Raw genomic sequence first — 24,258 nt, 5'->3', positions numbered from 1 at the left:
CCCAAGCACGTGGCAGCAAGGGCCACCATCCCTCATCCATACCAGGCACATGGTGGGTTCTTGGGGATGTCCTGTGCAGGGCCAGGAACTGGACTCGATGATCCCTGTGGGTCCCTCCCAGCTCAGGATATTCTATGATTCTGTGATCCCCAGGGATCCTCCTGGGGCCCATCAGGAGTCAGGCTGCCTGGCAGCCCCGACCCAGCAGCATGCCCTGACTGCTTTTATTGCACAGTAGCATCTGAATGAATATTTTATTCATTCCCCTAAGAACATCTCCACAAATGCACATTTGAATAAAACATGAGGATGCATTTTTGGAAGAGCCATCTAATGCTTCAAACAGCCCCATCACAGTGTATTAACCAGAGCAAACACCGTGCTGTTGTAATTTTATCTTGGTGATTCTGATGGAATCCCATGGCATGCGAGGCAATGGGGAAGGTGCCCATGGCCCCATGTCCCCACAGCCACATGTCCCCACATCCCCCCACATTCCTGAATGCTGGCGGGATGGGGCAGCATGTCTGGATGCTGAAGCCATTTGCTTCACATATCCAAAACAGGAGTATATCTACTTACAAACATGCCAGAGAGGAAAAAAAAAGTAGTCTCTCAGTGAAAGGTATTGGCAAAGTAGAAAAAAAACCTGACCAATGTGCTCATGTCCAAACACACGAGTGCCAGAACAGTCACATGCACCTGCCACCTCTGTGAATCCCGCAAGCTGGACAAGACAGGTTCTGTTTCTCATCTGATAAGCCAGTTCCAGGTTTCTCCATTCCTAAGCCCAGCATGGGAGATGCACAGGGATGTTTTTTGCATAGCTGAGGTGATTCAAACAGAAATCTTTCTACCTCTGGAAAAGACAATTCTTTTCTTGTTCGAATTCATTGAAAAGCAGCAATAAAGCAAATGGGCAGAGAGGAGCAAGCAGAGCAACGGCAGAAGGGTGGAGGGGGCAGGGGTTACAGGGAACGGGAGCCAATTAAGCCTGAGAGGAAGAAATTCAGCACAGTTAAAGAAAATGTTCCCCCAGCCCTAAACTGGACTTCAACTCATCAGGGCAAGAGGCCACTGATGGTAGGTTCCCTATGAGATGCCATAGGAGCAACACTGGCAAATGTCACAAGGGTGGCACTAGTTGGAGCAGCAAAAGCATCAGGGAAAGGGAACCAGCTTTTGGGGAAGAGGACAGACCAGATCTGGCCTGAATGCACCATGGCTGGGCGAAGGAAAGGGCACCAAAGATGTGACCCTTGGAGGTATCACCTTCTCCTACAGTGACACACAGTTCACCATCCAGGGGAGCACAGCAGCCCCAACTGGGACAAGGTGAGGTCCCTGTGAGCAGCATCCCTTGGAAAGCTCCTGCTCTGGAATGGCTTGGCATCACTGCTGACAGGTAGCACTGATTTATAAAGCAGAAATTAATGAGCCCGCTCTGCAATTTCACCTAATTTTGTCTCCCATTTCAATTTGCCATCTTTCAGCATAATGCCGGGTGGTTAATTATGTTTCCATCTTATTTCTCTGATAATACTGCACCTTGTACTGCTCAAAGGGTTTCATTCTACCTTTCATTTCACCTCCTAGCACAGCTCTAAATTTAGTCAGCTTGTAATTTAGGGGCATTTTATGCATTATGCTTTTAGTATTTTGAGGTAAAATGGAATCCTTGTCTTTTAATTCACTCTCTAATAATTCTCCACCAAATCTTAATACAAAAGGCTTTTTTTCCCCTGGAGACTAATTGAATGGGGTGTAATTATAATACCCAGGGAGATGATATTGAAAGTATGTTAACTGTGACAGTTTCCTCTGACTAATCACCCCTCAGGCAACTTCAAATCTTGTCTGTGCAAGCTCCCAAACAGTTACTGCACAGCTGTGCCAAGATGGAGCTTGAGGAGGACTTGGGCAGGGTGGACCTGGGACCCTGGCCTGGGAGCTTGGGGTCTCCAAGCTGCTGATGCAGCCACAAGGGCTGATCTGTCTAGGGACCAGCAGTGTGGTCACACGTAGAGAGAAGGGATCAGGGTGTCCGAGGTAGCTGGGGACCACGCAGGTGGCATTGTCCCACTGAGGCAGCGAAGAGACAGGGCATCAAAGTCCTTGCCTCAGCCCAGAGATGTTCCCATCACCATCACTCTCTTCCTTGGCTTATTGCTCCTGCTAGGGGCGTTTGCCCACTTGCCTAAAGGAAAGCACTGAAAATACAGTGAGTGGAAGAAAGGCAGAGGGCCAGAAGCTGTGGCAGGAGCATCCTTCCCTGGCTGCTCAGGAGACAGAGATAACACCAGCAGTCCTGCAGGCTGCAGCTTTTTCCTTGGAAATGCATTTACCTGCCAGGAGAGGAGTAGCAATTTGCAGTATTTGTGTACTCTGATGATGTGATAGCAGCGAGGTCAGCACTCAGCAGAGACACCAAGGGGCTATTTCCTCACTAAACTGTGGACTGCAGTAAGTGAAAAATAAGCTCCAAGGGTGCCTATTATGCAGACAATAAAATATTTTTCTATCAATGTAGGTGTCAAGCTCATCACTTCCGCAGAGTGGATCCTTCACATTATGAGCCAACTATGAAAATTTCCAGCCAAGCAGGGATGCTCCCATCTACAGCCTGGTGTTTGCTACTGGAAATAACAGATTCCCACTCCGCATTCAACAGCCTGGGATCTCAGAGGGGACAGGACTCCGGGTGGGGAACTTACAGTCACAGTCTGGCCTTGGGTAGGGGTACACAAAGGTGGAGGGACAGGACAAGAGAAGCTCTCAGCAAAGCATCCTGTAGAAACGAATGCACTTTTCTTTAGGATCGCTATGAGCTAATCAGCCTTTTGTTGCCACAAGAAGCTTTCAGCTCTCCTCCAGAGCCACAGCTGGACAAGCTGGTTGGGATTGGAATGGCCAGGGCAGAGTCCCCACCCCCTTCACCTCAGATCCAGTCGGCATGAGAAGCACTCCTGGAGCCTCCCTTCGCTGCTGAGTGAAAAGATCCTCTGCAGAGATTAAAATGAATTTATTATTTCACAGTCTGGTATTTACATCACATCTGGACAGGGTATTACATACCCCATTACAAAAATGTCTTAATAATGAATCCCATGGTGGGAACCAGGGCAGGAGGCAGGTGGCAGCAAATACACCACTGACCTCGACACTGCCATGGTCCTCACATCATCTCCAGCCCCTCCTGAGCCAGCACGTCCCCTGCAGGGTCCCAGAGCAGTCCCAGAGCAGTGCTGGAGCTGTTGGTCCCACAGCCCCAGGGTCCCAAGCACCTCTGACTTCAGGGGCACAGAGCTCACATTCTCCCCCACCTTGAGCTGCCGCACCACAGGAAATGGTGTGTCCTGAAGAAGGTCATGAGCTCAGGGCCAGGAGGTGGTACATTTTTCTTTATTTTGGATTAATGCAACAGAACCTGGCTCGGTCTGAGGCCCTGGCTGGGCATCTGCATGCCCCAGACACCCCAGAGCCGCTGACAGAGCGATCCCCTCACACAACTCTGAAATTCAATTGCAAACACAAGCAGAAACTCAGTGCCTGGGACTTGCATGGTGGAAAACATTAAATTTGCAACCTGATTAATGCATTTACCAAGGAAGGAGAAACCAGCAGCATGCGCCATGCAGATATCTCACCATCCCTGTGGGCCAACAGGGTGTCAGACACCCTCTGGCTACGCTGCCACATCTGTTGCATGTGGTCATATCAGGAAGGTGGTGGGGCAGGGAAAGCCCAGTGCTCCGAGGGCAGAGCAGCCCCCAGTGACTCAGGATCAGGCTGGAACTCAGCGGCTGCTCCTAGGAACACGTGGGCCAGGAGCCTGGAGCCACATGGGGAAGGGTTTCACATAACCATTGACTTCCCGATTCCTGACTGCAACTTGGATTCAGCATCTCGGGAGATAGGGAAAGCCGACTCACAGCAATGATTTCAGCTATTCAGATCAAAGCCCATTTTGCGGGCCTGCTGCCTGTCTGTCTCTGTATTGTCAACAGCTCTTACATAGATGGAGCATTTTATTTAGGAGGATTGGAAAACGAGCCCGTTTCTTGCTTGGTGAACGTGTCCACAGAAAAGGAGGAAATCGTGGAGTGATGGGATTCTGGCAGCTGCACTGGGGTCCCTGCCTTCAGCCTCCGGGGAAGCTGGGGCTCACCGGCTGCTCTGATCCAGTACCTGTCACAGTCCTGCTGGTGGGTGCAGGATGGTGGCCCTGGAGCATCCCACCCCTGCAGGCACTGGGCCACATCCTGCTGCTCACGGGAGCCCCAGGACCCACGCCAAGGCTGGTCAGCCAGTGCCGCGCTGCACGGAGGCTATCGAGTGACCTGCGTAGGAGAGGAGAAGTTATCCAATGCATCCAGCTGATTCCCCATCCATGAATTATCAGCAAACAGCCTCAAGAGGTGCAAATTAGATTTGCTCTTTACTTTCATTTAATGGAGTGGTCATTCCAAATGTTACCTTATGGATGGTTTGTGATTTCTGTGCTCTGGCTGCAGCTCCGACTGAGGTCCGTCTGCACAGGGGACTGAGATGCAAATCCAGCCCTTTGGCACCATTCCAAAGTCACTAAAGTCACCCAAAGTTACCAAAAGTCCTTCTGAAAACACAGGGCTGTGTTTCCAAACTGCCACCTCCCTAAGGGAGGGCACGGCACCCAAAAGGAGATTGGCCATGGATGGGTCTGCTGGATGAGGCAGGAGAGCAGAAGCTCCAGAGTCCTACTCCCATTCCAGAGGGGAATGGCCCCAGGGAGAATTCAAGACAGCAAAACCAGAGCAGAGGCTTTGGGCTAAGTTAGTAGCTGCGGGAAACCAACCAAACAACACTAAAATGGGAAAAAGACAACCAGCTCAACGTAGGGCTGCAGTTACTGGTCAGTTATGGATGCTCAGGACTGGAGGAACCTTTTTGGATGTCCATAAAAACACCTCAGCAAGAAAGTGCTTTCTGTGCACAGAAATAATAGCAGCAATGAAAAAAATCCCGACATTGCTTAATACAATAATTTTGTGGTGGGGGATGTGGGGCGAGGAAAACGAAAGCATAAAGAATAATTACACTCAACAGTAGGAACAATGATTACAAAATTATGCAACTGATTAACCATGGCATATATGTAATTACTAATGAGTTTGATAAAATTTTAATTACACCTTGTTCTTTGGGGCATTCAGCAAGCCATGAAAATAATAATCATGTAGTGCTCTGTCACAAATGGTTACCTCAGATGGGGAATGGGGACAGATTAAGGGCTATGTCACTGGGTTGGGAAGGGCAACCTGCTGCCCTGGAGCAGCGGGTGGTTCTGGGGAGCAACCTGGACACCCTGGGAGCCTGGGGATGCTACAGAGACACACCTAGTATGTCTGCTCAGGGCCTGAGCCATCCAACACCAAGCTTCCCGTCAAGAATTTTCAACTGGAAAAGCCGTGGCATACCCTCAGGGTTGTGGTATGCCTGCCAGCCCCTCCAGCACCAGTGACAAGTGCACAGCCCAGACCCTCTGCTCTGCTTTGGTGAGTCCTTATCAAACAGCGTGTGCCCTGAAGGAGCTGGAGCTCTCTCCTTCCCCACAGAACTGTTTTGGGATGCTCTTCTGGGTTTTGCTTGCCCCAGGCTGGGGAAGGCACAGCTGGGTTCCCCCCATCACCTGCCAGGGATGTACCTTGGTTGTCTTCACTTTGTTGCCACTGCTGCAGCTCCATCCTGAGAGGTCAGGAAGCACTTTGCATTCCTCCCCATCGAGACATGGCTCCATCTGGCACCACCACTTCTGCAGCACGATGGAGGCTGGGGGAGAGGAGGAGATCAGTGACCAGGCTGCAGCACAGGGTGTGGAGGACAAGCTCTGCCCACCCTTGGGTGACATCAGGAGATACAGCCCCTCTCTCCAGCATAGCCCACATCGAGGAGCCCTGGACAATGAGCTGCTCGTCACCTGCCTGGCCTCACCTGACCCAACTGCTCCCCCTGCCTCCGGAGCACCCGGTTTTCTCTCGCTACCCCAGGTAAAAAGCGCAATGTCCTCACTCCCAGTGAGAGCAGTACTATTCAATAACCCGTTCCAGGCTCCAATTACAGAGCAAAGGGATTGTCTCCTACCACTCTGCTCTATTAGGATCTCATGATTCACGCCTCCAGTTTGGACAACCAGAGCAGGCTCTCCTGTATTTAGGAACAATGTGACCTGAGCTGCTGGGGACAACAGCTGACAACTCATTCTGGCATTTCTTGGTGTTGCACAGAACTGCACTCACAGGGCACTGGCTGTCACGCAAATCAGTACCACGCTGGCAGGGGCTGCTGGTGCTCCTGATGGCTCTTTGGTCATGGCACGTGATAGCATTTGATAAAACATTCACAGTTTGAGTTTTGGTTGGTACTCCTTGCAGGTGAAGGTACTGCGTGGCTGGAATCCTATCCCTGCTTCCAGCTGTGGCAGTGCAGTGAGGAGACGTGCAGGGATCACTGCTGCAGATTTGACCCCAGCACAGCGATGCTGCAACCCCAGTAACTCCCCCAGAGTACATAGCCCAGGGCTGCAGAGTGGGATAACACAGCCACACCAACTGTCTGAGTGTCCAATGAGAGAGTGTCCCCAAAATGTGCCCTCTTCCCCACTGCTCTGCTGCAGGATCCCTGGGCAGGTCTCCTCTGTTAATGCCAGGGGCATGGAAACCACACACCAGCTTAACCAGATGTGAAGATGAGGTCAGGGATTGAAAAGGATGGGGTTGCACCATAGGGTACTCACCATCCACGCAGGAGGGAGCCGCCCGTGTTGTCCCTGCCACCTGCCCCGGGAAACAGGAGCATTTCACTGTCTGAGAGCGCTCCTCGATCTTGTTCTTATTGCAGCACCGGTGAGCTGCGATGACTTCGCATGTGCCAGGCTCTACATGCACTGCAGGAGGAGAAACAGCTACCGTCAGACCTCAGAGACCCAGGCCATCTGCTGCCCAGTGCCTTGAGAAGAGACCCTAGACCACCTCCTGCCCACTGCCCTGGGCACCACTGTTGGTGTGAGCTGTGACCAAGGCACCAGGAGAACCCGGCATGTGAAGCACTGTCCCAGCCCTCGGAATCACCCCCAGGGCTGCTGGTGACATACAGGTGTCTGGGCACAGCATCTGCCCAGCCCACCTGTAAGGAAAAGCTGGGGTCCTGCTCCACACCTCTTGCATCTGGGGTCTTGCTCCTAACAGCCCTCACACCTGTCCTACCCTCCAAAATTCATCCCCTCTTGCCACGGCCAAGCCAAGAGCTTTATTGAAACTAACGAGCACATTAGCTAATTGCAGCTGATAATGAGATGCACTTTGCTACAAGAGAGGATGGTGCATTGTGCTGCTTTTGGCTTCAAGCAGAGCACCACCACCTCCGACCGCAGCTACAATCAATGCCTTCATCTCGCCATCACCCACCACCCTCTGCCTGGAGGAAGAAGGATCAGGATGGCGTTTCCACCCTGCAGTGGCAGAGAAATGTCACGGTGTTTATCACCAATCCAGGCTGCTCTGTCACTCCCCCTCCTACTGCCATTAAAATATTAAGGAAAATAGTACTGTGTTGGCCGATCACCTCTGGGATCAGAGTTTAGAGCTGGTCAGCATCTCAAATCAATGCCTTGGCTGGGTAATGGCCCACACAAGCACAATACAAATCAGCCAAAAAGGGCTGAGAGACTTCATTCCCATGACCCCAGAGATCCCTGCAGGTGCTGCTTAATGAGCACTGGAGAAGCAGCGCAGAGCCACGCATGGGCATGCCCTGGGTCCCTTGGGTCACCAGGAACAGGCTTTTATTCCCAAGCAAATGGGAGCCAGGCTGGGTAGAGGACAGGGAAGCTGCATTCCTGCAGTGTGGCATCCCAAAATGGGTGCAGGTAAGCAGACATCAGGGCGTTCCTGGCTGCTCCATATCCTGGGCTCAGGACACCTTCCACATTCCGGATTGCAGGCACGAGCCCCCAGGAGCTGTCACCAGAGGAAAGGCTTGTAAGGAGGTGCAAGCAGGACATGCAGGGCTGCGGGGAATGATGTGTCCTGGTGCTGCTGGTGCAGGTACCTGTGAGCACAAGCCCACACTCAACCATCTCCCAGCACAGGAGGCCTGGCAGTTGCTCCAACCCACCCTGCATTTGCCAGCCTCATCCTGCCCATCCAGTCACAGCTCCCAGCTCTGCCTCACCCCTGGTCACTGCTGGAGGATCCTGCTGGGGATCCCACCCACCCCCACTGACACAGGGGGGCTGGGGGAGCTGACCCGTGTCACTACGAGTGTCCCTGCAGACCTTGTCAGGTCCCCACACTCGCCGACAAACACCGCCCAGCTTTTGGAACGCAGCCACTTCACCTCTCCAAGGAAAACTGAGGGAAATGGGATCTCTCCCCCAGCGCTGGGGGAAATCCCTTTGTCTTGCAGACCTTTTTTCACGCCCCTTGCTGGGAAATGCTGGTCTAAGTGTAAACTCCTGGCTTGTGGCAGCTGGGCATGGCTGTACCGGCTTCCAGTCAAAGCACTCCCTGCCCTTCTGTTCTCACCGTGTCTGAGCTCCAGACGGGAGACAAAGAGCAAGATGTGAAGGGCTGCTCCAGGACACCCCCTGGGCCCTGCACCCACTGCACACGGGCAGGATGGGTTGCGCAATCACCATGTCTTTATTTTATTTATTGCTGTTTCATGGTAATTTTCTTTTAATGAACCCTTACTTTCATTTCTGCCCATAATAACTGCACAATTATTATACGGAATATTTTTTAACAGCATCTCTGGTCATAAATTTTATCTTCCCTTTGAAATGCCATAGTAATTCAGCTTTAATAATGAATTCCATTCTTTTTGTATGCAGAAATGGTAGACTTCGATGAAAGTGAGAAAGAAAGCAACTCTTTGCAGAACAAACATGACTGTTTTGCCCTGTCTTTATGCTTCATGGGCTTTTTCAAATAATCTGAGGAAGAAGTAGAAATCCTTGGCTTTGGCTGCCTGTGAGCCCATGTTCCTATCACACTGTGGTCCAGGACCACAAGGAGTCACTCTTCCACCCTGTGCACCTCACCGGGGGATTTTACACCCTCAAGCCTCAGTATTCTCATGTAGTTATGGTTTTGACTCATTTTCAGAAAAGCTTCATTAGCAGAGCTCTTCCCGGGAGGGCTGCCCAGGCGACCCCTCTGCTCCCTTACATTCCTGCTCTCCGGCTGCTCATTTTCAGCTAATTTTAAAAGGTTCAGCTGAGGGAGAGCCAGGCAGAACTGAGAAATCGGTCATTACAGCCATGCAATAGGAGTTTGCTAACGTGTCAAAGCCCTTTTAATTTGCTCAGAAAGGTGCAGCTCAGAGATAAAGAGAAATTTGCCTCCCTCTGCCTTACTGCAACTGGCTGAGCATGGGGCACTGAACTTGCAGCCTCAGAGTCTCTGCCCAGAGAGCTGCCTGTGTGGGGCAGGTATCCCATTGCCCTGGCACAACCCCACAGCCCCCTCGGGACACACACAGCCTCACACCGAGGGTCCTACTGATGGCAGAGCTGAAGGAGCAGCACACAGCCCCAGGACCCATCCCGCTCTCAGGCCACAAAATACTTCCATTTACCTAAAGGTCTTGGAATTGTAGAATCAGAGACTGGTTTGGGTTGAAAAGGACCTTAACAGTTATCTTATTCCATGCCCTGCCATGGGCAGGGACACCTTGCACTAGAACAGGTTACTCCAAGCTCCATCCAGCCTGGCCTCGAACACTTCCAGGGATGTGTTCAAGGGCAACCTGTGCCAGGGCCTCACCACTCTCACAGGGAAGAATTTCTTCTGAGTATCTAATCAAAATCTGTCTCCTTCCAGTTTAAAACCATTCCCCATTGCATTGTCTTCTGACCATCTGGCACCCTGCCCTAGGACACAATGAGACTGGAAATATGCCCCCTCCAGGTGCCAGCCCCAGCCCTGACAGCAGGATACAGTGCATCCCCTTCCCAGGCCATGGCATTTGAGCAGAGGTGACATGCCCATGGGGAGCCATGTAGGAGCCATCTCCTACACACCAGATTCTCTGGTTTTCCCAGCCCTGGCCCACAAGCAACACAAACCACGCCAGACCCCAACGTTCAAGTGAGCACAGGAGTTTGGGGGGTTGTAACTGAGTGCAAAGAAATCCCTCTGCCCCAGATCTGGTGATTCCCAGGATGTCAGCAGGAGACACTGCTGTTTCCTCACTGCAGAGGAGATGAGCATCCCCAGGCCAAGGGATGCCAGCAGGAGAGCGGTGCCCAGAGGCTCCCTGCTGCACTGGGCTTCCATGTCCCACGCCTGGGAGGTGCAAGCAGAGAGGCTGAGCCCACGTGCAGTGCGAGCAATGGGCTCCAGAGCCCCCTGCAGCTGCTTCTCCTTTTGCTGAGCAGCAGGAAACTTGGAACAAAATGCAGATCAGATGGATGGTGTGTTTAACACCGACAGCAGGAAACCTCCCAAGAGCCTGGGATAAGTTCCAGAGCTTCTGGTGTGCTTCTCCCTCCCATTTAACTGGTATTTCCCCACTGGAACCCTTTTTAAAAAGACACAGCTTATCTCATGGAACCATAAAAGAACTGTAAGAGCACAAGGCTTTTGAAGCCCGCATGCAGAAATAAAATAAAAATGCTGTCCTACTCAGGTTGACCTTTAAATGAATGGCAGAACATGGGGGTTTTATGGCATAACCTGAAATGACACATTTTGAGTGTCTCAGGGAGTGTGGGCACAACTCCACATGTTCAGTGTAAAATACTGCTTGCTGGTGGAGAGCTACAAAATAAAGAGAAGTTGGATGCATGTAAGTGCCAGGCAATGCCCAGAGAACCTCATTTCCCAAAAGAAAAGATCCCAGCTGACTAAATGCCTTTTACTTCTGCTTCATGTTGAGTGATGAACACAAATAAAGGCAAAGACAGCCCTTTGATTAGCAGCATTAGAAGGTGGTGGGACCACCCCTGTGGGAGTTGGACGCAGACATTCCAGCCTTGCTCACCATGAAGACCTCACCATGTTACACAGGGGATGAAACTGCTGGTGAATTGTTCTTCACCAAGGAGTCTCCTACTCTGTTTCCAAATGACTGTGGCTTGATTCATGTAGCTCTTTAAATCCAACCACACTGTGCAGGAAGCACTGCTTTGCTTGGACAGAGCAGCATCTCCACGTGCTGGGTGGGCACAAGGGATCTCAGGCACATGGTATGAATTTGTGTGCAGGGCCAGGAGTTGGACTTAATGATCCTTGTGGATCTCTTCCAATGTGAGATATTCTATAATTCTATTATCAGACCTGATTGCCACAGTCAGGTCTGACTCTGGATGGCAAACAGAGGGTCTGCATGTGGGCTCTCTCTTCAAGAAATTTGTAAGTTTGAGGTCACAATTAAAGACCTTCCTCTGCTATTGATCATTTTTAGGTGGTTTTACCTGTGAATAAACACAATTCTTTAATGGGATGAAAGCTCTGGATGTATCTGTCCCTCAGCATCTCTGACCCTGGGGGCCTCAGGCATCAGTGACACAGCTATCCCTGTTCAACTCCACACAGAAACGTAACTGCAGCTTCCTTGGACACAAATGTCACCGCCACTGAGAATGCAGCACTATGAAAGGGTGTTTCAAACATAACCTTCACTGAAAACTGTCCCAAATGCAGCAACAATAGGGCAGACAACAGGAGAATAAAGCCCATGAACTCACCAAGTAGACCAAGAATTCTTGTTTTGAGACCATGGAAACCCAGCCCAAGAGATGAGGCAGTCACAGGAAGTTCTTACAATGTCAGGAAAGCAGGATGGGCAGAGAGAAACTGTGTTCATACAGACACAGAGTGGGGTCAAACTTTTAAGTGTTTGCTCCTGGTCTGCCCTCTTTTCTGTGGATCAGAATTTTCCTGAATAAAAAGCACACAATGTGGTCTGCTGTGGATAAGTCTGTGAGAGCAAAAAATCCCCAACTCTATGCCTGCTGGCATGTGAATCCACGAGCCTAGCTGCTCCTGGACAAGTGAGATTTATACACAATTCACACCACCACACTTGGGCATTTGCACTTCAAACCTCGGTGAGTCGGTGCTTTATTAATCCCAGGTCTGACTCTTCCCCAAAGAAGCAGCTCTCTACAAATCAATCCCATGGAGGAGCAGGGCTCTCTGGCACTGGGATTGGGCAGGTTGAGTGAGCACCTGAGCTGCGAGCAGTGCCCATATCCCTGGTAGCCCTGAGTCAGTGCCGAAAAGTCATCCCAGAAGAAAAATGAAGAGCTTTCTCCTGATCAGAATCACAGAATGGTTTGGGTTGGAAAGAAGCTCATCTTGTTCCACTCCCTGCCATTAGCAGGGCCACCTTCCACTAGAGCAGGGTGCTCAGAGCCCTGTCCAGCCTGGCCTTGAACACTTCCAAGGATGGGGTATGGAGGGTTAGGACAAGGAAAAGGCAGGTAGCTGCTCACTGATTGAGTGAGGGAGTCACTCTGGAAAATGTGTTTTGGTTTTAAGCAATGCGGGTGGGGATTACAGGATTAGAACTGCTTTAACTGTCAGGCAAAAATGACAGAAATAGGACAGGGTTAGGTGTGGGGTCAATCAAGAGCATGAATGCTTTCAAATTAACCCTTAAATGCCCTTTCCAAGCAGAGGCACAAGAAGCAGACAGCAGGTGCCCCAGGATCAGAGTGTTTGCCTGTGCTGCCTGGCTCTGCCAGTAACTTCGGTAACACCAGTACCACCAGTAACACCAGCATCCACCTCCCCACACGTCCTCCCACCATGCTCCAAGGAGCCCCCAGCCCTGGGCCACTGGGCCTCCCACTGGCCCATCAGGCTCGGTGCCAGACAGGATGGGCACAAAGGGCTGAGCATAACTTCTCAGATGCTTCTCTTCTCCGGACACAAACTTCAACCATGGGTTCACATAACCCCTCCAAAAAATCACATTCATGCCACAAAGTAGCATTCCAACACTCACAGAGGGAATCTCAAATTCACAGCTGGGAATAACAAATTAACATCTCAGAGCCACGGTGATGTTTTCCAGCAAGACTTTCAGTTCTACATCACTTTACACTTGTTCCACCTTTCTAGATGATCTTTGCAACCAAGGGGATGAAAATTTTTATTTCTAGTGAAAGCCTGAAGTGGAGAGTGTCCACCACATAACAAGTGGGGTTTGTGATACCCATAGCAACTCTGATGGAAAGATCTACATCCACTGCTCACAGAGCAAGAATTACCGCAATAATAGATTCACACAGATGTATCAGATGTATATATGGTTCATTATATGTGTCTCAGATTTTGTTACAGACACGAAGAAATCCCCTCTTTAACTCCTCAGACCATCCAGACTCACCAAGTCACAGGTTTTAGATGCCCCATAATAAGTACTCACAACTCATAACTCCAAGGAGCAGCTTTACAGCCCTATGGCTGCATGTTCCTACCCATCCCAAAGGAGCAGTCCTGGGAGTTTCCTGCACACATGGACACCAAATGCCAATCCAACAGCTGTCACAGTGGCACTGTGTTGGTGCCTCTTGGTGGCTCTTTGCTGGATGCTGCCCCACACCTTTGGCACACTCATCCTTGCTGTCCAGACCCCAGAACAAGGGATGGACACCGAGCTCCTTGAGGCTGTCAGCATTTGGTCCCCAGAGAGATTCCCGCCTGCTCCCGGTGTGAACCACAGCCTGAAACTCCTCCTCCTACCAAGAAGTGTGAGACAGAACTTCACCAAGCATCTCATCCCCATGTAATCCCCATCTCAGGCATCCCATGAAGACCCCAAGGTATCACCAGTATCATGGGGACCCAGATGATTGCACAAACATGCAATACATGCAGCAAGGATGTCGCTCTCCTACCTGAATGGCTTCTGTGATGATGCGTGGAGGCCAATGTCAGTCGTCCCCACAGCGTGGTAAGGCAGAGACTGAGCACGAAAATCCATTTGCTCAGGCTCTGTATATCTCTCTCACTCATTCTACGAAAAAGAAGAAGAGATGCGTGGAGGAAGAGGGACTGAGGAGGGCTGGGAGGTGCAGATCCACTCACCAATGCTCCTGCACACAGCGGTATGACTCCTGAACGTTGTGAGAACTGGGGTGTCCTGGCTGTGGGGACATGGTCCTGGGAGATGAAGGGATTCACCCACCACCCTCAGATGGCCTCAGACTTCATCAGCAGCATAGGCCATTGCAGCAGGACAGAAAGAAATCCCTCCAGCAGTACAGGTGAGTGATAGTTACCTTTTACTGGGGATTCACGCTCACATCTGTGCATCTGCCAACCTCAGGTGGGTCAGGTCTTTGCAAGGAGCAGACATCAGCGCATCTGAGAGGAGAAAGGACATGGGCTGCTATCACTGTGAGCCACTGTGTCCTTGGGAGTGGCTGGGGAATTTCACCAGCCCCACTTCAAGACATATACTCTTGGGTGCATGAGCATGTGCCCACTGCACCACCAAAACCTCTCCAGGAGCTCAGCCCATAACCCTGCTCACCCCTTTGAACAGCAGGACCTGCAGAGCTGCTCCTGATTTTTACTGCTGAGAGCACAAAATCAGGTCCTTTATAGTAGGTTATTAAAGCAGATGACAAACATTAAATGCAGACCCAGCGTGTGTGGGAAGAGCCAGAGTAGATCAGCAGCGAGCCATTTCAGGTTCTGCCTCTTCTGTGCGTGGTTATGTGCTGTCATTGTCCTTGTGTCACTGAGGTTCCTCGCAGTGATGCCCAAGGTCTGGCATTTGCAAACCGCTTGCTGGCAAACAGAAGGATGGGCTGATCCCACTGGATGTCCTGGGGCCAGCACCCCACAGGAATCTGAGGAACGGGGCAGCTGATTGCCAGTCGGATACACAGAGCCCACGGCAGCACCACGAGCTGCAGTCTGCTCTCCCAGCACATCACTTTCTTCTGGGGCTGTTCCTCCTTTCAGCATACAAGCCAAGTTCATGCAACCACACACTCAGAACTGCATCCACTACCTCTGGACACACCATTAACCTCTCTTGGCACCTCTGCAAATACCGAGGCACCACACTGGCACTACTCTCACTCCATGCAGGACATGCTGGGAAGAAGCCAAGTTTTACATCATCTAGAGCCTCTAGGGAAAAATGTAAATCCCAAAAGGCTTGGTATTTTACTGCTGAGTGCTTTAAGTATGTTCTCTTCACTATTTACAGCCACAGCCCTGAAGATGGAAACAGCTCCGGCGCTCCACAGGCAGTGGCACCAACAGCGACGTCACTGCTTGGCATCTGCCAAGTGGTGACCTCCCAGCCTCCATTATCACCTGCTGGGGTCTAACCAGGTCCAGCAAACAACCATGTCCCTCATAAAATTTTAGTTCTGGATCATAACTTACTAACAAGACGCCACAAAGATAAGTGGTGGTGACACTGAGGTTGGGGAGTGCTGCCAGGACCAGCAGCAGGTGCCAGGGGTACCCTTGCCCTGTGCCAATCTCGCATCCACAGTCCACTCCATGGGCAGCACAGAGTTCCGGCAGTGCACTGGACAAACCCACACCTCTGAGAGAAGAAATCTCCAATTTTCAACCATGTTCAAAATTTCTATCTGCTCTGGACCACGAGACAGTGAAACAGACTCCTCTAATGAAGAGCCAGGACACAAAACACTGACATTTTTAATCAAAACAAAGTGATTTGAAGTGGTAAAAAGGACATTTCTTGTTTTGAAGCATTTAAAAATGAACTGTCCTGTTTTAAACTGACATTTCGAAATGAGAAATGCTTCATTCCAAAGTGGTGATTTAAAGTGATATTTTGCACTTTGATTCTCCCATCTGGAAAACAAAAATCAGAAAATGTCATCAAAAGTGTTGACATTTGCCCAGGGAAAAACCAAAGGTATCTTGACAAAACCATGTATTTAATGCTAAAAAAGAATTTAGAGGTAAGGAAATACTCCTAATTAATGCTGTGGGATGGTCAGCTTGGCCAGGAACAGACTGAAGAGTGGCTGGGAGCATCCCATTCGCTGTCCTGACTCCATCCCTGCCCACTGGGTGATGAGGGGCTGATCCTACTCCAGCTCTTCCATTGCCAGAAAGAACCCAGTATGGCTCAATGTGCAAGAAAACCACTGCTCCTTGAGGTGATGTGACAGGACTGTGAGACTCCCTCCTGTAAACCCGTATTTAGGTGATCTCTGGTGATGCTCTGCATGAAGCTTCTCAGGGGGGATCATGCAGCAGCTGGTACTGTTGGAGTCCCTTTGGAGACGTGACAGCCCACTGTGTAAATACTGATGTCAGCTTAAAGAATGCACTATTTTCTCAATGACAAAGTAAACAGCTCTCTCAGAGCTGCTCAGCCCCTCACCTGAATCCAGAGGCAGTGCGTGCCACAGCACTGCATCCAGCCGGGAGTGGGGCAAGTGCCCCCCACCTGTGGTCACCCCCACCCAGGCACGCTGCACTGCGGAGGAGCTGTGTCCCAGCTGTCTTGCCCCACATCTGGCAGCCCAGATGTGAGGACAGCAGACACAGTGCTATTGCAATTCTTGCAACAATGAGTCTCCAATGCCAACGAAGCTCCCCTGTGCCTTCCAGCAGAGCAGCCAGGTCCCCATCAGGAGACCTTGGTTTCCTGGCTGCTGCTCCAGCTCTGGCTCCCGCTTCATGCAGAGAGCACAGCCCAGCTCCCAGGCACCAGGCCTGAGCCCCACAGCACACACCAGAGCTCCTCTGGGGGAGCCCATCCCCAGCTCCTGCCCATGGGACCCTCCAGGCCATGTGAGGTTTCCAGGACACATCCCTAAACCTCTCAGCTGGACCAAAGACCAAGCACTGCACTGGCTGCTCCATCCCACAGAGGACAGCAACATACTCCCAGTGCAAAGTATATTTAGCTCAGGAAGGCTGAGATGTTTGCTATAGCTAAGGAAGCATAAATAAATCACAGCGTTATCAATAATGCAACCCACACTGTCCACGCCACACTCCAAAGGGAAGCCATCAAGCTGAGCAGAAGGAGCCGCACTGGCGGCTGGGAGAGCACACGTGGTTCAGGGGAGCACAAGGACAAGGTGCATCCCAGTGCTCCATGCTGGCAGAGGCACTCAGAGCCCCCACTCATGCCCAAACTCCCATTAGAAAACACAGTTCCACAGAAATTGCTGTTTTGACAGTTATCAACCTCCAGTGTTGTGAGATTACAACTACAAATGTTTGGTCTGACTTGAGATTTTTCAGCCTGGAGTGTCAGTGTGAAATGAAGAGTGGTGTTTTGGCACGTCAAAACACTTAATTTTGATTGAACATCTTGGTATTCTCCATTCTGTTATGTGCTGTTTGGAATTTTGTGGAATTTTTCATTAACATTTTTTAGCTGCTTTTGCCTTTCGGGTCTGAGCTGGGACCTGAAGTAACTGTCAAGTTCCCCAATCTCTCAGACTGTCAATCTCAGTTGCAACCAGTGTGTCAAGAGATGACGGCTCCTCTGCGTGGGCACATGTAGGCATATGTGGGCAGGGGCCATCATGGACAACATCTCACCTGTGCAGGCTCTTTGCTGGGGTGTGGCTGTCCCAGCACAGATGAACTCTTCCAGGTAAAGGGCACCCACACACTGAACAGCCCCCCAAGTCTCTCCCTGCAGCAAAAGGGATGGCTGATGAGCAGGAGGAGGAGACTCCTGCTTCCCTGCCTTGGCACCACAGCATGGACAAACTCATGACTCCAGAATGGGACTGGTACAGCTCACGCTCTCCTCTGGGCCACTGAGCCTCTACTCATGGTGATGGGGCCATCTGACCCGTGATCATCCTGCGCCCCTCGAGCCACCCCAAGAGGAAGCTGGCCCTCAGTGCCACTGCCCTACTCTAGCCTGGTGCTGGCCAGAGGCAAGCCCATCCTGGCTGGAGCTGCAGAGAGGGAGGAAGCAGAGGAAGATGAAGGCCCCCATCTCATCCTGTCCTGCTCAAGGCTTCGGCCGCAGGGACAGTTTGTGCTGAAGGCAGCAGCAGTTGGGATCCGTGGCCCCTTCCAGGGTAAAGGAGCATGCTTGGCTGCAGAATCTGGGGTCTCTCCAGCAGTGCTTTGCCTCCCAGAAGGGCGAGTAGCTTCGCAGTGCTGGCAAAACAGCACCTGTGACGAGCCCACCCCCGGAGCCGGTGGCCTGACAGGGCCCCACCGGGTCCGAATCCCCGTGCACGGCGCAACCCCCGCCGCCGGGCGGGCAGGGACCAGGGGCTCCGCTGCTGTCGGAGTCACCGGTAACGGGGCGCAGGGCAGAGCCGGCCCCGAGAAACTCACTGCAGGGACCCTCCCGAACCTCACATCGGCACCGGGGAGCCCCGGAGGGCGACAGGGGACCGCGACACGCGGGGACCGGGCAGCGACGTACGGCGGCCGGGCGGAGCCGGGAGAGCTGGACCCCGCGGCGGAGCATCCCGGCGCCGCCGGTGCTCGCTGGCACGCCGATCCCGGCGGCTCCTCCGACCCCGGCTCCCCGGCCCTTTTCGGGGCTCAGCGTCCCCTCGGAGCGGCACCGGGCCGGCGCTCGGGACCACGACGGGAGTCGCCCCGGGGGTCCCGTCTCGTTCCCCCCCGCCAAACTTTCCGCACGTACCTGCCGGTGGCCTCGGGGCGGGCGGGGGCCGACGCTGCCCATGGTTGGGGCCGCTCCGCTCCGCCGGGTCAGCGCCGCCTCCGCGGGCCGCAGCCGCCGGGGGCCGCGGGCATCGCCGGGCGGCGGCGGCGGCAGCGCGGGGCTGGGCGGGGGCGGCGGGCGCGGAGCCGAGCGGAGCCCGGCGGTCCCGGTGCCGGCGCGAAGGGGCGCAGCGCCGCCTGCTGCTGCTGCCACCGCCCCGGGACCGGCCCCGCAATCCCGGGCTGGCACCGGCACCGGCTGCGCACCAAGCTGCCCGCCGCCGCCCGCCAGGGCGCTGCCCCGCCCTGGTCAGCCCCGGTGCCCGTCAAAGCGGCCGGGGAGGAGGAACGGGCAGAGAGAATTTACCGGAAAAATTATTTACACACACAGTCCCCTTCCCGCCGCCCGCCGCCCCCCCCCCCCAAAAAAAAAAAAAAAAAGAGGGGAGTGATGGCCCCGCGAGCTCAGAGGGATATGGAATGGTGCGGGGATGGACAGCCAGCCAGCCAGATTGCTGGCCCTGGCATTCTCCTCAAATCATGTGTCTGGTCAGAGCTAATTTACCCAAAAACTAATTTCCCCCGCCAAAAAAAGTGTGATGGCCCCGCAAGCGCGGAGGGGTGCTGAATGGTGTGGGAACGGACAGACAGACAGATGGACCCACTACTGCAACCCTCTTCTCAAAACGTGAGCCTGTCTTTGGAGTCAACCCACCAAAACTCAGCTTTCCTGGAACTGAAATAGCATCACCAGCCTGGATCGGGCTCTGCAGGAGACTCTCCCTGACACAGGGAATTCCAACACCTGGGACCACAACACCAGTCTGGGCCAGTTCTTTCCCCAAGGCAGCTGCAGGCTTGTCCAGAAAACCCATCCCGGTGCCCCCAGGACACAGCTTGCATGGCTCCTCCCACAACAGGCAGCAACAGGCTTTAAAACACCAACAGCAAGAGCAAAGGTTGAATTTTCACAATTGCTGCCAGGAATTAAAGCTGCAGGCTCAGAGCAGCTGAGATGAGAGGCTGAAGTTACATGCACTCATTTTCTTTGCTTTGCTCAAACCTATTTGCACATCGATGAAAGCCTTTGGTTTCTGAAGACAGCTCACCGCTTAACTCCTGGACCTTCCACCCCACCGCTCAGCTGGAAGCATGGAATGATTTCCAAGACCAAGCTGAGTTACAGATGAACAGCAGCTGTTCAGAAAAATCACAGGTGGGCAGTTTGCAAATTTCCCAGCCATTTGCTTCCCATGGAATCCCCAAAGCCCCTCTCCTTTCCCAGGAAACCAGCCCTTGGAAACGGCACTGCTGAGAGTCCCAGCCAAGTGCCATGCTGGGACCCCTGGCAGTCTCCTCAGGGCACCAGACAGATGGCAAGGCAGATGCCCTGAGGTGACCCACCAGCTCCTGGGGGACCCACAACCTTGACTCTTCCCTAGGGGAAGAGTCACCCCAAAATGCACACAGGGATCCAGGGGAGAGTACTCCATCCCATGACAAGAATAGGTTACTTTGCTATTTTGTCCAAGGAAACTGAATTCTTTTTCCCCCTTTAAAGAGTCAAAATTGCCATGTGTTAAATTTGAATTAGTTAAGACTTGGCTACTCAAAAGAAAAGGAAAAGCTTTACAAGATTAACCCAAACCCCAGCAATAAGATATTAAGGAAATACAAGCATCTCATTCTTCAGATCAAAGGGTTTTAATAATAATAATGACAAAAATCAATGTGAAACTAAATTAAATCTGCTGTTTATATTCATCAGGTAATTTGATCAAGAGCCTGCCAATTCAGGTCTCTAGTGCTGTGATGAGTAAATACAAACATACTACTTTCAGATCACAAAGTTTTAGTGGAATGATCAAGAGCAAATGAAATCAAAGCTATTTTTCACACCACCCAAATTCCAATTAAATTAGGCCAGATTATTTAATAAGGAAGCCTACAAAACTCCGGCTCTTTATTGATGTAATGATACAGAAATATAAATTTGTTGCTTTCCAGATCACAGCATTTAAATGCAAGGGAAGAATTAAGACTTCAGTAAAACTGGTTTAATTTAAATTCTGCTGGAAGTGAACACAGTAATTCCTCCTCCTCATCATCATCATCCTGACTTCTTACTGAGTGTCCAGCAGCGGCCTTCAGCCTTGCTCTCTTCGCTGGCTGTGACTCCTCAAGGAGCCCAGTACTTTACTGGATGGGGGGACCCAAGTTTCCAGTATCCATAACAAGCCAAGTTTGGAAAGGAAACGAACTGCCCAAGAAAATCTTAGCAACGTTTCCTGATGATAAATCCTGCTCCCATGTAAGAAATCTGTCACATGCCTGGAAACCTTCTGTACTTCCCAGGTGAGCAACCAGTTGTTTTTTTTTTTCAGGAAGAAAACTCATTGGTTGGGGCTTGGGGTACAAGACAAGGGTTAGGGGCAAATGGTTACGCAAAGGCAGATGGGCATGTCAGAAGACTTCAAATGCTCAGTGCAATCAACTTATCTGCAGCTGCTAATAGGCAGAAGGGTACAAATTATTTTATTAAAGCTGGGAAAAGCAGAACTCCTGATATTTTATTCCTGGGGAAGATTTATCACACCCTGTTTTCAGTGGACCACTGAATTAAGATTCAAGTTTATTTATCCCCTTCCTCTGAGCAGGCCCCAGTGCCTCCAGGCTGTCTCAGCACTGAGTACCCACCCCTGAGGATTTTGTTCCCTTTTCAGAAGATTTTGCTGACAACAGGGAGTTTCAGTGCAGATCCTCAACCTGTCAAAATGGCAGTCCAGGGAGAGGATCTCTGGGAAGCCTGGGCACTGCTACAAAAGCAGGGAGAAGTCCTGCTCCCTGCATCCTCTGGAATGTGGGTCTGAGCTTCCAAATTGAAAAGTAAGTTCCCCAAAGCCTCCATAAATTCCAGTGAGTGTTATTGTCATACATTTATTCTTCTTCTTCTGTATTTCTACTGTCAGGCAATATCAAATGAGACCAGGAGGCTCCTGAAGACTTTGAGAGCAGAATTGAGAATGAAGATCCCTTGGGAAATATGAAAATGGTGTGGAAGATTTTGAAGCAGCAGAGGGGGAAAAGCCAAGTGACCCAAAGAAGTTAATGTGCGTGCCCCCCCCCCTCCACCTGCACCCCCCCTCCTTTGCATCAGGGAGAGGAAAGGGTAAAACCCTCTGGGAGTCTGCACCGAATCCAGGTCATCTGCTCTGCAAAACACTGATGTACTCACCTGCAGAGAGGTCACACACCCAGAGCAGAAACGCTCTAAAGGCTTCTCTGCACTCCAGCAGGAACAGACAGGGAATAAAGATGTGTGGTTGCAATCAAATTATCCCTTCAAAGAAATAACAATAAATTCTGAACTTCCCAATTACAGGGAACATGCAAACCTTGGAAACCATTACGAACTGCTTCTTCTGTTGATGAATTATCCAGAGTGCACAGAGCTATTTTCTGAGCTTCACTGTATTATGCTAATTATAAATTAATATATTACTCATTACACAGTAAGGCTGTACAGTCAACTAATGCACTACTGCAAAGAGCCTGTTTTAAAACATCCTCTGGTGCTTTTATGATCTGGATGTTTAATTTACTTCTGTTCTGGCTTAAATGCCACCAACATGTCATTCTTTCACAAAGAAATATCCCTGGCTCCATCCTACCTCCTCTGGAGCTCAGCAACCTAGATGAAGGATGAAACTTAGAAAGGCTTTTTCAATCCTGAGCAGTTGCATGAGAAATTAACTAAAATATGCTCAGGGAGGGACACTTTGGGTGAGATGGGGAGACAGGGAAAGCATGAGCATCCCAGGCATAACTCCCAGAGGGATGGGAAGAGCAAAGGGCAGAGTTGCTGGCATCCAAAGTGGCCTCCCCTGCATTCTGACTCAGTCTACAACATCTGCATCCCCAGGCCTTGTGCCAGGCAACCTTGTGAAGGGGAACATCAGCCTCACAGATAAGGAGAAAACTTCACATGGATCTGGCTGGCAGGATGAATAGGGGGAAATTGAGCCCTCTTTCTTGGAAAACAGTCTTTAGCATCACATTGTTTCAGGGAACATTCCTGCAGACTGTTTATTTGTCAGACCATTCTTTCTGTGCTGTGCTCAACATAACGGAAATAACAAATATCGAGCAGCGTCACAGAAGTCAGTCTGGAAACTGCCAATTCCTTCTTTCCAAGGAAAGCATCCTGGTGACTCAGCAGTATGGGACAGATTGGCAGTCCCACAACGGGGAGACACATTCTCTGGAAAATCCAGTGATTTTCAGCCTTAATAACATGATGATATTGCACTCAGAATATCTAAGAGCACCCCATGCTCTTGACCAGCAGCTGGACAGGGATGCTGTGAGGGGGAAGGCATCAGGAGCTGAGGAGAGGACCCGTGAATGCTGGAGAGGAACTAGAGAGGTGCTGGCCTCAGGCTGGAAGGGTTGGTTTGGAAGGGACCTTAAAGATCACCTATTTCCAACCCCCCAGGAAGGGTCCTTAAAGATAACCTAGTTCAAACTCCCCATCATGGGCAGGGATGCCACCCACTAGATCAGGTCCTCAAGGGTACTGAAAGAATTTAAAAGTGTACCGAAGATTTTAAATCTTGGGATTAGAAGGTGGGAATACAGGCACCACTGAGTGACTTCTGTACTGTGATCCTAATAATCTGGTACAGTTTGAGGATCTCTGGCTGAAGATGGCTAAAGCCTGGAGGGCTTCCCAGTGCTGCTTCTGCTTGAAACTTACAATGCAAAAGCCCCGTGTTGACAGGAATAAGCGGTTCCTCTGTGAAACTAAGGCACTGGGGCACACAATTTTTAAGAAATAGCCTCAATTTTCCTTTACAGCAGGCAAGTACTGTGTTTTTTCATCAGGTTTTTTTTTGTCTGTCACAGGAGCCCAGAGGCAGGGAGGTGCTGAGGTCAGGCTGTGCAGCGATGGTGTTTACGCTGGCGACTATTCCCCTCCCAGCCAGGGAGGATGTGTTGTTCTGGATCGGCTAAATCCACATCCTGCTCACGCTGGAGCGCAGCATCCTGGGTGAAAGGGAGGGAGAGGTTCAGCCCTCAGCCCTCTCACGGTACGTCCCTGCTCCTCCGCAGGCTGCTGGTTATTAATAGCCGGGCATGGCCGCGCGTGGGCCGAGGAGCGCGGGGCGGGGGGTGCGACAAAGCGCCTGGCGCTGGACGGGGAGCTTGTCCCGGAGTAGGTGGCTCTGCTGGAGCCTTGGGACGTTCAGTTAGGAAACCCACCTGTCGGCAAAACGCGTGGACAGGGCGAGCCCGTCCCCCCGCAGCTCCACCTCCGGACGGGAAAAGACTTTCCCAGAGCATTTTCTGCGCCGGGATGGCTCGTGTCCCCGGAGCTCGTGGCGGGGTGCCGGGGCCCTCCCCGGGAGGGCTCAACCTCTACCTCCACCCGGCTGCGGGATAACGTCGGGGGGGAGTCATTACCCGGGAGGGCTCGTTCTCCGCCGGCTGCGGGATATCGGCGGGCGATGCGCGTCCGCGCTGCGGCGCTGAGCTGCCGCGCCTGGTTCCCCCCCCGCACCGCGGCGGGGCGGGAGGCGGGGCGGGGCGGCGGGCTCGGCTCGGCTCGGCCCGC

General features: G+C 51.7%; 1 protein-coding gene and 1 long non-coding RNA gene across 2 annotated transcripts; both read right to left on the bottom strand.

The window, feature by feature from the left end:
• Positions 1-240: 240 nt before the first annotated feature.
• TAFA3 (TAFA chemokine like family member 3) lies at positions 241-18,718 on the bottom strand. The gene is given in 7 exon segments (XM_032133349.1): positions 241-4,340; positions 5,684-5,808; positions 6,773-6,922; positions 13,889-14,132; positions 14,134-14,153; positions 14,273-14,357; positions 18,625-18,718. Coding segments are annotated over 6 exon segments (585 nt in total). The 5' UTR covers positions 14,307-14,357; positions 18,625-18,718; the 3' UTR covers positions 241-4,328.
• A 1,614-nt stretch (positions 18,719-20,332) lies between these two features.
• LOC116455398 lies at positions 20,333-24,230 on the bottom strand. Its single transcript, XR_004244376.1, has 2 exons — positions 21,880-24,230; positions 20,333-21,677 (listed from the first exon to the last, which is right to left on the bottom strand). It is a non-coding gene; the product is annotated as an uncharacterized LOC116455398 (long non-coding RNA).
• Between the last annotated feature and the right edge of the window lie 28 nt (positions 24,231-24,258).

This window comes from Corvus moneduloides, chromosome 24 (assembly GCF_009650955.1).
Source record: "Corvus moneduloides isolate bCorMon1 chromosome 24, bCorMon1.pri, whole genome shotgun sequence".
In the NCBI taxonomy this organism is placed as follows: Eukaryota; Metazoa; Chordata; class Aves; order Passeriformes; family Corvidae; genus Corvus; species Corvus moneduloides.
This window is presented reverse-complemented; position numbering and strand designations above follow the sequence as displayed.